This window comes from Cervus canadensis, chromosome 2 (genome assembly GCF_019320065.1).
Source record: "Cervus canadensis isolate Bull #8, Minnesota chromosome 2, ASM1932006v1, whole genome shotgun sequence".
NCBI lineage: Eukaryota > Metazoa > Chordata > Mammalia > Artiodactyla > Cervidae > Cervus > Cervus canadensis.
Genome location: NC_057387.1, coordinates 77,584,943 through 77,598,964, shown reverse-complemented (window position 1 = coordinate 77,598,964; position 14,022 = coordinate 77,584,943). Strand labels below are relative to the sequence as shown.

At 41.7% G+C, this 14,022-nt stretch overlaps 1 protein-coding gene across 2 annotated transcripts in view; it reads left to right on the top strand.

Moving 5' to 3' along the window:
• Positions 1-12,783, top strand: part of PGM1 (phosphoglucomutase 1) — a 65,910-nt gene extending 53,127 nt beyond the window's left edge. For both annotated transcript variants that reach the window (XM_043461095.1, XM_043461094.1), the window contains exons 8-11: positions 3,377-3,512; positions 6,324-6,507; positions 9,396-9,530; positions 12,070-12,783. In XM_043461095.1, coding sequence (XP_043317030.1) covers positions 3,377-3,512; positions 6,324-6,507; positions 9,396-9,530; positions 12,070-12,159 — 545 coding nt within the window. In that variant the 3' untranslated portion in view covers positions 12,160-12,783. The remainder of the gene's footprint in view (positions 1-3,376; positions 3,513-6,323; positions 6,508-9,395; positions 9,531-12,069) is intronic.
• Positions 12,784-14,022: the final 1,239 nt, after the last annotated feature.

Here is a 14,022-nt window from a genome sequence, read left to right as displayed (position 1 = left end):
GTGGAGAGTATTAATTTTCCCTAGAAGTTTATTCTTCCCTTATTCATAATGGTATCTTATATTGGTTTCAACTGTTACATGGTACTCGGGCTTCCCTAGTGGCACAGGCAGTAAAGAATTTGCCTGCTTTGCATGCTACTTAACAGTTTATAAAATATTTTCATCCCCTCTCACAGAAGAGTCTTAAAATTGTGTGAGAAGGGTGGCATTACCCCCATTTTACAGTTGAAGAAACTGTATGAAGCTCAGAAATGAGGCTCAGAAAAGTTAAGTGATTTGTCCAAATTCAAGCAGCTTATAAGTAAGTTTCAGGTTCAGGTTTTCTGATTCTTAAATATAAAGCATTTTTCACTGACCCAAAACTGCCACACCTGCAAAAACAACAGTAGCTTGAGAAACACATCTACACACCATTGCCTCTTTTTCACTAGTAACTTGTCATCATTCATTAGAACTCTAAAGAAAATGAAATTTACCCAGACTCCTTAAGTATTAGTCAGAGTTACCCAGCATTTTGATATATCCAAGGTGATTAGTGAGATTAATGAGAATTTTCAAAAGATACTGGAGATTGTATAAATGGAAGATAATATTTATGTTATACAAGGCAGATATTTTGTTTAAAAGTATTAGGTGTGTGATTTAGTTATCTCCAAGTAACTTGGTTAAAGTTGGGTAAGATTTTTAGATTTTATTTTCATGTCTACATAAAGGAAAAAGCTAATTCTTAGAACAGGAAAAGCACAAAGAAATACTGCCCACTGTGCTTTCAGTCTAGTCTCCCCCTCCCCCCAAAATAGAAAAAAGAAAACAAAAAGGAAGGAAGGACAGAATAAAGAAAAGTGAACCTAGGGGCTCACAGACGAAGAATTCCAAGCTATACACTTCTGTCATGAATTCTCATATACAGAGGTAGCTGCCAGGATCTTACTGAGGGTAAACTGTTGCCAAAGCATATCATCATCTGCAAAAGCTTAGAAGCCAGAGAGCTAACTTTCTGTTGCTTGAAAGAGCAGTAAAGGCAAATAAATAAAAGTCCATAGCTAACAAAATTAGGTAAACATTTGTAACTTTCTTGTATAACGTGCTAAAAGTATTACTTAATATCTCTAGTTTTGCCAGCATACAGGTTTTGAGAACTACTGTCTCTAAAAGTGGTGTCTTAGAAAGACTCTTTGGGGGGAAAAAAATTGTGTATTTTTATGAACCAAAAAAGAGAAAGAGAAGATGTTACAGTAGATTAATTAATTGATTAATTCATTCATGTGCTCCCTCACAATCTGTTATTTAATATATTCCATGTAAGGGTAAATTAAGAGATGCCTCCAAGAAATACATGGTTGAGGTGTGAAATGCTCATAAATGAACTACTGAGGCTTGAGCGGGAAGCATGGGGCTGCACCACATGCTTAAGCAATCGCTATAGAAGAGCAAGTAGCTCATAACTGCCTAGAGAAGCGGGGAGCTAGGTTGGAGAAGATATTTGAGCTGGGTCTAAAAGGATGAAGAGAGGAAGGAAACAAACTTACCTCATGCTTCATTGCCAGCATTGTACTACTCTCACAATTCTAAGGATAATAAGACCCAGTGAGAAGTCAAGAAGGACAGAGAGTCACGTGAAGAATTCAAGGCATGATCATATGCAAAACATTATTAGAGGGATTGTATTGAATCCTATTCAGAAATCAGAAAGTGGAGCTCAATATCATTTGCTTTTCCTTTTTTTTTTTTTTTTAGAATAAGGACATTAAAGGCAAAATATGAGAGTTCTGTTCCAGATCAGGTTCTTGGAGAAGGGGCTCCATGCATACGTGTGTGGGTGTACGTGCTCAGTCGCTCAGTCATGTCAGACTCTTACGACCCCATGACTGCAGCCCACCAGGCTCCTTTGTCCATAGGATTCTCCAGGCAAGAATACTGGAGCAGGTTGCCATTTCCTCCTCCAGGGGATCTTCTTGACCCAGGAATTGAACCCACGTCTTTTGTGTTTCCTGCATTGGCAGGTGGATTCTTTACCACTGTGCCACCTGGCAAGACCCCTCCATGCATATAAGTACATCCAAATGTGCTATTTTGTTATTTTTGGTCAAGATTTTAGCAAGGACCTCAGCAAGAGACAGATTTTCTATGGTTTGTTTAACTAAATCCTTTTTAGTTAAAGAAAGATATCCTAGAACTGGAGTTCCTGGATCCACAAGCAGATCCATTTTTAAGGCTTTCATATTTTTTGCCAAATTGCTCTCTAGAAGGACTGTAACCCTCCCGGAAACAGCATGTTGGAATCCCATTTTCCTTATACCTTCCCTAATATTAGGTATTCTCATTTTTAAATCTGTGGCCATTTGTCAAACAAGTAGCAGTTTATTATTGTGGCTTTAACTTAAATTTGTCTTCTTAAAAATAATATTTTTATATATATATAAGTATTATATTAATCAGGTACCTGTATTCATTTTTTTTGATGAATTGCCTATTTATATTCTTGTGGCCTATTTTTCTGTTCAGGCTTTGCTTTTTCCTTATTAATGTAAAAGAGCTTTTTCTATATTGTTTTAAACATCTACTTTATTTGCAAATGTTTTACATTTTTTTTAGTTTGTCAATGGCCTTTTAATTTTATCCATAGTAGTTTTGCTGATATAAATGCCAATTTTTAAGTAGACAAATAGAGAGACTTTTTCCTTTATGAATTTTGAATTTATATGTTTGCCATCTCTAAGATTAAAAACAATTGTGTGTGTGTATAGGATATATATATATCCTAGTATTTAAAGGTTTTCAGTTTTTATATTTGAATGTATAATTCATCTGGAATTCTTTTTGGCATGGTGTTTAATGTGTAATTCATCTGGAATTCTTTTTGGCATGGTATTTCATAGGGGAAAAAACTGATTTTTTCCCAACTGTTTAACTAGTTATACAAATACTACTTAAAAAGTAATCCATTCTTTCTTACAGCATTGAAGTGACACCTTTATCATTTATTCAGGTCTCATATGTGTTTGGGTCTCTTTCCGGGTGCTCTCTTTTGTTGCATGAATAATAACTAATTGTTTTAATTATTAAAAATTCACAATGGTCATGTTCTTTTGTTTTTTCCTCTCAAATTCATACTTCATAATTGATGTAACACATTCCACCAAGTTATTCCACTGACATTTTTATTGGCATTTGCCTTAAACTCCTAAATTACTTAGGAAAGCATCAACTTTTTTTCAGTAGTATGTGGCTTTATTCAATAAGTGGTTCCTTCCGTGTATTCAGGTTTCTCAGTAAAATTTTATGACTTTTGGTTGGATCATGTTTACCACTGAGTTTATTCTCAAGTATTTTAGAGAAGTCACGCTTCTCACAGCTGCTTGCTGTCCCCCACAAGGTTCTGACCACATCCGTGAGAAAGACGGTCTCTGGGCTGTCCTCGCTTGGCTCTCCATCCTGGCCACCCGCAAACAGAGTGTGGAGGACATCCTTAAAGATCACTGGCAAAAGTATGGGCGGAATTTCTTCACCAGGTAAGCCACAGCCTGGCCAGGAACAGAGGTAGTGCGGGGAAGTGGGCAGAGAGAAATCTCATGCATACAAATTCTTTCCTGTCTGAAGTGTTAATAAAACCTCAGTTCATTCACTTCTATCTATTGGGGATCTTTAAATCTATTGGGGATTTTTAAAACAATTCAGTTGGGGTTGAGATGAAGTCAACTTTTATGTTAGCTATAAAGAACAAGGCTTACAATTTTTAGTTAACTTATTCAAAAGAATGAATGTTTTGTCAGCCTTTTAAATGTACCTATCAGATGGGCATGATAATAGCATTGGATTTGGATTCAGAAAAATGGATTAGAATTTTATTTCTGCCCGCTCGTAGATTGGGAAGTCATTTCACCTCTTTATGTACTCAGTTTTCTCATTTGTAGAAATGGAAATAGCAGTCCAGCTATCAAATGGATTAAGTGAAATATGAGTCTGAAAGTGTTTTATAAACTCTGAGACACTGAAAATATGGAAACTTTTTCTGAAATTATGGAAACAATTATGCTTAGTCTAAATCAACTTTTCTGACTCATTAAAATAGGTCTCCAAAGGCTGTGTAGTTGTCAATGCTTCATTCATTGATTCAATAAATACTGACTGTGTACCTACTTTCTGCCAGGCACTGGGGCTTCTCAATGGACAGAATACTTAGAATAGTTAGTAAGTCTTCTTTACCATATATATTTCTATTTTTAAGATGCATTAACATTTTTTCCAGTGTGCTTTTCACTAATTTCAATTTGCCTTTCCCCTAGTAAGTATAAAAATAACAGATTTTTTCCCCCTGGATCTCACTATTCTAATTGTGGAAAAGAAATATGAGAGCAAGGATATTAGATAAATTACTTATCTGTAAGAAATGTAGAGATATAATTTCTCTGAACTTCAGTTGCCATCTCTATAAAAATAGGTGAGTTGAGACTAGAGAATTTAAAAACTATATCACAGATTCAATGGTCCATGATCTTTGGATAATAAAGAAAGAATTCACCCTTAAGCAACTTGGTCTCCTTAATCAGAAAACTTTTTTCAACTTTGGACAAGTTCATTGCTGTCTTCCTCCCTCAAGTTATTCTTTGGTGGAAGGTGTAAGTAATATCTGCCACACAGTAGCCCTTGCAAATATAGCAAGAATCTCTACTTTCTAAGAACCAGAAAAATCTGGTAATTCAGAACAGCAGTCATGAACTCTCTAGAGCCCAGAGGATCACGAAGGCAGGATCATGTCTATTTTTGTGCTCCATGGTATCACCAAACACCTAATTCATAGTGACATTGTATAAATATGCTTTGAATAGATAAATGAGTTAACAAGTGAACAGTAGACAGAATGGACTAAGATTAGAACAGTTTGTTCAAAGAGAGGGTCACTCTTGAATCAGAAGCCTCCATCTAAAAACTATCAACATATTTTTATTAATCTTAAATAACTGCTAACCAAGTATTACAAAAAAAGTCCTCAGAACCTGAATCTATGATTAGTTAAGATTCCATTCTATCCTCCATTTATTTAACAAAAGTGCTCTTTGCATGCCTTGTTTCACATCAACCTCAAAGCAGTTATTGATCAGGCAACTGAGATTCTGAGAAATGAGGCAACTTGCCCATAGTTGCACAGTTAGTAACCAATAAAGGCTGAATTCATAGCTCCTTCTGTCTGATTCCAGAGCCCAGATTCTTTCCATTATACCCCTCTGTGCCTAGGATTTATAGAACATTTCCCTCAAACACCCAAAGGTCACAGATGTAAAGCACAAACACCTGGTTGTAATTTCGTGCTGTTTATCATTTTAACTGGGGGAAAGAGCTGACTTCAGGATTAAGGGGACTGCTGTCCTTGATTCATAGAATCCTGGAGCCAGAATAGTTGGCCTTAATTCCCTGGTATTTCTCATGTCTCAGAGGTGTCATCTTACACATATATATTTGTTTCACTACTGCAAATAAATATAGACTCTGCTATCTTGAGCCTCTAAAAAATAACTCTCTCAAGAGGGTGTGTGCCACCAGGACAAAAAAAGCCACCTGTAAGAATCTTTAACCTCACAAGAAAGAAGTCAAGAACAATTCTTGGAGGAAAAATAACAGTCATAGCCTTTCATTTGTGATATGCTTTCGTTTTTCTCTTGGCCCATTTGCATCCACGCCAGGCTGCTCTGTCAGGGTGAACGCTGTGGATAAGAATCCACTCTCACTGAGAGGGAGGCGTTCCAGGTGTAAAGAGTTAGGGCTTAAAAAAAGGATGAGTTAGGGCTTGGCTCCTTCATTTGGTCAGTGAAAACTTGGCCTTACTCATGGAAGCTCCTGTGGAGACTGGAACTCTCCTTAGCCAGCATCTCAGCAGCCTCAGGCAGGTCCCAGACTGGGAGCCTTCCAGCATGGATCCCAAAGAAGCTCCAGCTGTTTGGAAGAGCAGTGCCTGAGTCATGTGCGCCTTCATGCAGCCTTCTTTAGAGATAACACTGCTTTTGTTTCTATGGCCTCCGGAGGTGGTGATTAAATGTTAGATTGCATCTCTCAAAAGCCTTTGAAGCTGCTAGGAGCTTTATTCTGTAGAAAAGCCCAAATGGGAGTTTTCTGCTCATTCAGAAGCCCCTGACCCTTTCCTGAAACCCTCCAAACGATTCCTTTCATCCCTGGCCTGCTCCATCCCCAGAGAGTTACACGCTCATATTTTTGCCAGCTTCTTCTGAAGTTAGATATTTGGGGGGAGGGCCAAACAAATGATGCAAGAAGTGCTGATATCCGTTGGTGTGATTTGAAGTCAGCCTCAACTTTGTATTTTCTCCCAGGTATGATTATGAGGAGGTGGAAGCCGAGGGTGCAAACAAAATGATGAAGGAGTTGGAGGCCCTGATTTCTGATCGCTCCTTCGTGGGGAAACAGTTTCCAGTGAGTGATAAAGTTTACACCGTGGAGAAAATTGATAACTTTGAGTACAGCGATCCGGTGGATGGAAGCATTTCAAGAAATCAGGTAGGAACAGATGTATGTGTACGTGGGAGAGAGTCCTTGGAGCTTGGTCTCTGAAATCTCAAGAGAAAAAAGAAAAAGGTTTCTTGGTCATTTGTCTTTTGCTGCCCTGTTTTCTCAAGTGACTTTCTGCCAAGTCACATATGATTTGCACAGGTACTTGTAGATAAAATGGCTTTTGCCCTGATTCTATGCTTACCGCTATGCCCTCATTCTGGGATGCTTAGTCTAGACTCCAGAAGGACTTTTACATTCTCCAGAATTCCATGTAAGAGGTCATGTTGATGTGTGCGCAGAAAAGAGCCCTAGAATATTAAAAAGATGGAGAGCTGCTGCCTTCGATCTCAGCCTCCTCCCTCTCTCTCAAGAGACTGTAGCAGAATGCCAGCATGGCATGAGAGTGATCTCTTTATAGATGTTTCTTGTGATCTATTCTAATTTCTAACAAGAAGAAAAAAAACCAGACAAACCATTTGTGGACTTAGAAACATTCACTGTTATCACCTGTAGCACATGACTCGAAGCTGACCCTAACATAGCAGTGTGCATCACAGTGGGGACCCCGGACCACATCTAGATGGAGACAGAGTTGTTAGGGCTTCCTTCACTGGGTGCTGGGCACCCAGGGTGAGGGCTTGTCAGCCGTTCTCCAGGCTCCTCACAAACACCCGGGCTCAGGCTCCTCTCTCCTCTGGTTCTATTGCTGTTGTCACAGAACGGACTCAATTTGGAGACAGAGGGACTTCCCTGGTGGTCCAGTGGTTAAGACTTCACCTTCCAATGCAAGGGATGTGGATTCAATAAGATCCCACATGCCCCGTGACCAAAAAACATAAAACAGGAACAACTTTGAAACAAATTCAATAAAGACTTTAAAAATGGCCCACATTAAAAAAAAATATTTTTAAAAAAAGATAGGAAAAAAAAAAGATAGAAACAGAGATGATTAAGGGGGAGATAAGACTCTGCTATAGCTTTCCAATTAGCTTTTTTTTCTGATCCAGATTTTTGGCCTGGTCCTTCTCAAGGCATCCAGCACAATTTGAAAGAATTGGACTGCTGGATTTATTTGAAGTCTCTCTTTGGAGAGCAGGTAGTGGATGGGTGGATGGAGCCTGGCCACTGTGACCCTCGGTGCCTGGAGTATCCCTTTCTCAAAATGTTGGCCCCGTGGCTTTTTTCCCTTATGCCTTTTCACCATCTGGGAGAACTTTAGGTCCAATCTGGATGATTGTAAATGATGTCTGAGCTAATTAGAAAAAGAGACCTGAGGTGGGAGTGGGTGTAAGAAAGGGGAGGATGAGGCCCATGCCATGGCAGAGCAGAGCAGAAGTTTTTGTGGTGAAGCCTTCAAAGAGAGAACAGACCTTTAGGAGAAGTAACCCCCAACTCTGCACTGCATCCCACGTCTGCAGTGTGCGTGGGAGGGTCATCGGCGTGGGCACAGTCCCTGCTCTCTGCACTCTAAGGAAGTCAGCAGCTCCACGGTCTATAAGCAGAAAAACCAGGGAAGAGGGAAAATCTTCTTAAGTAGATACAGCATCTACAGTCAAGTGGAAAGAACGTAGAAGCTTCAGGTTGAGGCTGTGGGGAAGGAGACCAACTCTGGTATATGCCTAGAAAGCAAGAAACGGTAAATGGATATTAACTGTGTCCTCCCCACATTGACTGACTGGGAAGGTCCTCTGGGGTTTTCACTGCTGAGTGGCATGATGAAACACTGGATGGGACTGGGTGACAAATAGTATATGAGAGGCAGTATCTTTCCTTTTGGTTGGTCATCAGCTTCATACAAACTTCTTCCTGTGGAAGAATTGACATCCTTATCGAGACTGAAGGGTCTTCAAGTAACTGTCTCACCCAGCCTTCTTACCTCAAGAGTCCCCATCCTTTTCCCCCTGAATCAAGATTATTGAGGACAAGAGATGTGGCCAGAGAGGGAAGAGAGAGGGCTGGAGAGAGAGAGAGACTGGGCTTGGCATTGCACCCACCTGGACCCTGCTTTGAAGCACCAGGCATCGGTGGAGACTGACCACTGGATCCTGCTCAATAGGTTGGAATAGCTTGCCTCTACCAACTGGGGCACCTGGCCCCCTGACCTCTTTCTGAGGCTCTTTATTAGGATTTTGCAAAGAGCCCATCCTCTGGTCCACTTGAAACTTCATCTGCTCTGGTTTCAGCCCATTCTGATCGTGTTTCCCTCCTGATCTGGACATTGAATCTCTGTATCTAGCAGCTTGTTTTTGTTTTTTTCTTTTTATAAATTGATTTATTTCTTAGTTGGAGGATAATTGCTTTACAATGTTGTGTTGGTTTCTGCCATACATTAACATGAATCATCCATAGGTATACACGTGTCCACTCCCTCTTAAACCTCCCTCTCACCTCCGACTACATCCCACCCCTTTAGTTCATCACAGAGCACCAGGTTTGAGCTCCCTGCCTCATACAGCAAATCCCCACTATCTAATTTTAAATATGATAATGTATATGTTTCCATGCTACTCTCTCAGGTCGTCCCACCCTCTCCATCTACCACAGCTTATTTATTTATTTACTTATTTATTAAGCTTCAAACTGGAATGGTTAGCCCATAAATCACAGGGAAGTGGGATGAGAAGGCCGGTGTTGTGTCAGCCAGCCTCCCCAGGATCTGGTCTCCCACCTGACCCTGGAGATGCTTCTCCTCCATAAGCCAGCCCCCATTGGCTGGATGCAGTGACAGGCTGACCAAGGGCAGACTCCTGGGGCTCAACTGAGGCTGTTTCTCAAAATCCTACGATTGATCAAGTGTAGATGAAGTTAGATCTTCAAACGGACCCCTCAAAATTTTCCAGCCTTCATTCTCCCGTCTAGGGGTGAGAAAAAACAAATGCTGTTATCTTTCCCAGGGCTTGCGGCTCATTTTTGCAGACGGTTCTCGCATCATCTTTCGACTGAGCGGCACTGGGAGCGCGGGAGCCACCATCCGACTGTACATTGACAGCTATGAGAAGGATCTCGCCAAGATCTACCAGGACCCCCAGGTAATGCCCGAACCCTGAGCCCTGGCTGGTTCTTTCTGTTGGAGGGAGGGATAGTGGTTCCATTTTGCCTGTGTCATCACAGCTCATCTCTCAAATGATCCAACAAGTGGGCTCTCTTTCCGTCATGCCTCCTTCAGTATATCAGAAAACAAGAATAGCTAACAACTATCTGAGCATTTTATATTTGTCAAGCTCTGTTCTAAAGCCATTATCCAAACTGGTATACTCATTTCACTCTCAAATCTCTTATTCTTATCTATTAATATCCCTACTACAGATAAGGCAACAGAGGCTCAGAAAGGTTAAGCAATAGTTAATAGGTTCACATGCCTGGTAAGTGGCAGATTCAAGTGAACTAATCTTCGAATCAACCCCAGTCTGGTGCTCTGATCTGTCAGTGATTATTTGTCACTTTGCTAGGTCTCATCACCTTCCCTGGAAGAACACACATTGATTCCAGATTTGGTCCAGGGTACAGGGTAGGGAGGGCTGGGGTAGGGGGTAGGGAAGGCTGGAGTAGGGGTTAGGGAGGGAGAGGCTGTTTCATGACCCAGAAAGAAAGGTCTTTATGGAGAGTGTTTGGACTTGCAACTTGTATTTTGGGTTCCCAGCCCCACCCAGAGTGTCTCCAGGAGTATGTCAGAGTGAGGAGGGACCCTGGGAGCCAGGGTTGATGACTTGGAGGACAGTCATCATCCTTGTTCCTTGTCTTAGGAGCTGCTCCCCAACCAGAGTTCCAGAGCCAAAACCAGTTTAGGAAGTGTGGAGGTGGGTTAGCCCCTTCTTGGCAGCTCATAACACACACTGTACCTTAAAGCTCTGAGTGGACTTGCAGTACAGATGCCCATTTAAATAGTGTTCGCCACGCCTGTTTTCCCGCAAAGCTTTTTCCTTCTACCACCTAATTAGAATCCTATGAAACTCATTTGAAAACCCCTGGCATAGTGCTTTTGAGCGCTGGTTTTGGATTAGAGAGATCTTGTTTTAAATTCAGTTCCTGCCACTTAATACCTGTGTGTCCTTGGGTAAGTCTTTTTAATGTTCTGAGCTTTGGTTTCTTTGTCTGTAAAATGGCAGAATGCTACTTACCTCAGTGTCATAGGGATTTAAGGAGACAATGAATGCAAAGTTCAGAATATTGTGGCTGACATATGGGATTAGCTTTCGAGAAAAAGTGGCTCTTACAGTTGTTTTTACTACAAAAAGAGAGAAATGAAAGGATACTTCCCTTTCTCAGATTTTCCAGTGGCCAGGCACCAGTTTTAGTTATTGCCACATCCCTGTGGTGTTAAGACATCCCTAAAATTAAAATCAAAGACAATGGTATCTACCTTGTAGACCCACAGAATAATAGAGCAAGAGCAAGAAAGGAAGTTGTGCTTCTCTGTCTTAATACCTGACACATGGTAGATACAAGGAATGAATGAAAGATGTCTCATCTAAACTGTAGTCCTTAGGAGATGGGAGGGCACTGAAGGATGTAGAGTGCCCACATGCCCAGGGGTACCTTCTTTCCAAGTGGGGACTTGCCTTCCCCTACTCTGGAGCTGCTGGTACTCAGCCTCAGCACTTCACTGGGGCTGTTGGAGCCCCCAGGGCAGTGGCAAGTGGTATGTGAACCTGTGCAGTGGTTCTCCAACTTCCTTCTAGGTATAATGAGTTGGTGGATATTTAGGTGAGGGAAAGCAACAGTGGGCAGTAGAACATGAACTGCCCTTGGCTCTGCCCTTGAATCACCAGGTCACCTCACTTCACTTCTTTGGATGTCAGTTTTCTCATCTATAAAATGGGCAGTTCAACGAGATACATAGTTTTCTTTTCTCATATTAAAAATATTTATTTATCTAAGCAACAGCAGGATTCATCTTTTTTCCTTAAGTGAGAAGTTGGAGAAGGAAATGGCAGCCCACTCCAGTACTCTTGCCTGGAGAATTCCGTGGACAGAGAAGCCTGGTGGGCTGCAGTCCTCGGGGTCACAAAGAGTCGGACGTGACCGACTTTCACTTTTTTTTTTTTTCAAGTGAGAAGTAGGTGGCGAGGGGCGGTGGGAGGGGGCAGTGATGTTGTTGTGTTTTGAAAAGGTATTTTTGGTTAGAGTGTGGGAAACAAATTGGAGGATGCAGAAGCTGATATGGAAGCACCGTTGTTCCGGGTAAGAGGGAGGACTTGGTTTAGCGAGAGCTATGGCACTGGGATTGGGAGAACTGGGTGATATAGAAGATTAGCCACTTAGGATGCTGGGGTTTCAACCAGGGGAATATGAGAGAAGGAGGTGTCAAGAGCAACTCTTAATTGTTTATTCGCTATATATGATAGACTGTGGTGTCACACTGTTGAAATAGGGAATGCCGGAACTAGGTTTCTTCTATGGGGAAAGAACCATGTCTTTGTTTTTAGACTTAGAGAGTTTGAGGAGCCGTGGAGAGATCAGAGTACACAGATGAGGCTTTGGAGCTCAGAGGCCAAGTCAGGGCTGGAGCTCTGGATCTGTCTCTAGAGAAAGTGGTGGCAAAGATTGTTCTCTTTGTGTCTCCCTCAGGTCATGTTGGCTCCCCTTATTTCCATTGCCCTGAAGGTGTCCCAGCTCCAGGAAAAGACGGGCCGCACTGCCCCCACTGTTATCACCTAAGAAGACAGGCCAGATGTGGTACGTCCCTCCACCCCAGGTCCTCCGAGTCATCCGATTGAAGAGCACAGACAGAAACAAAATGTATTCACCCAGGCTTTTTAGGATTTGGTTTTTCCACTAACCAGTTGTTGACAAATGGTACTATTCGGAGGCTCTGCCAACTGATATGCCTGCAGGAGCCATGTGGGAAAGAGAAGAGAAGGAACCCAGGGGCTCATACTACTGTTGGTTCCTTTTTGTGTCCTTGTGCACCGCCGCCGTGTGGGTATTTGTCTCCTTAGCATCGGGTCCTGTTTACACTGCACTGGAAGATGGAGGTTGAGCATCAGTGTATGAGGCCAATGTCCATCCTTAGGATCTGCCCCATGATATGACAGTGAGAATTCCTTTCTCCTTGGTGAGCCTTTCCCTCATTTTTTTTTTTTAATTTTTTTTTTAAATTTTTTTTCCTTTCCCTCATTTAATGTTTACATGTCATCTAACAAAACACAGTTTCTTGTGCCTTCTCTCCAATCACTTCTTTCTTCAGAGGGAGACGTACTTGTCTACAGCTTTCTCTCATTTTGCAGCATAGTCCCATTCACACAAGTATTTTGGGATATTAAAGCAAAATAAGGTACCATGTCTTGGTGTCTTTTTTTCTTACAAAATGCTCTTTGGATTTCAGAAAGAAACCAGATTTTTCTTTTATTTTACGAGGGGGAGGGTGGTATTGTATTTTGTTTGGATGTCCTAGCTAGGGAAAAAAAAAAATGTTCTCTGCACTAGGTTTAAAATTAGACTCAAGAACTGTAATTTCAAATCTTAGCAGGGTCAACCAAACCCTGAATCCTTCCGCAGTGGATAAATTAAGCTCGACATGGTTAACTTGGAACAAGGGGAGGGAAGAGAGTGTTCAGGAGATCTTAAATAGCAAAGACTGCCTTGTGCCCTGGGTACCTAGATGCCATGCTGCCTGTGGAGGCGACAGGCAGAACTCTCGGAATCTGAGAGCCGGATCACCAGCATTTGGCTGGAAATCTTGAGCTCACTGGCATCTTATTCACCTTAGAACATTTACATTCAGCCCCTGAGTGTAACTCAGTAGTTAAAAGCATAGTTTTGGGAGCCAACAGACCTGAGTTTGAATCTCACTTGAAACCCTGAATGACCTTTGAATATCATTCTCCTTATCTTTAAATTGGGCTTGAAACATAGTTCTAACTTTGCAGAGTCACTGAGAACACAAAGCGAGTGGATCTGTGAAAAGCTGGGGCAGGGTATCTCATTCGCAGTAGGTTGTCCAACAAGTGGGAACTAGGATAGTGCCTACAATATTCTTTTCTAGATTTTAAAGTATAGGAAAAACATAAACCATAATCGAAATATTTGGAATGCATTTTGTGGTTTGGAAGGCACTTCTCACAAAGTCAGCTTGCTGTATGGACTGATCCAGAGAGGCAGCCCAGCTGTGCACCCCTCCCCAACCCAGGGTGGACTCCCCATCCCAGGCAGCAGGGCCTTTACCTGGGTGAGAGTTCCTCTGTTACCATCTAACAAGGGTGTCCCGCCCAGCAAACAGAACTGAGCTTTGATAATGATGAGATGGAGACGAGTACTTATTGAAGATGAATTAATCCTACTCCAGGCACTGTGCTGAGTGCTTTCCATATACTCTGTAAGTGCTGCCAATACCTCTACAATGTAAGTACTTTGAATTTTCCCACTTTAGAGGTAAGGTTCAGCTGTTGTTCAAGCTCACACCACTGGAGAAGCATGGCATGTTCCCCGGCAGGGCAGCCTCTGGTACTGACCGGCTACTACTTCTAACAGGTGGAAGAAAGGCATGCAAATGCCCCCATATTTTACTTATTAAAAGGTTTC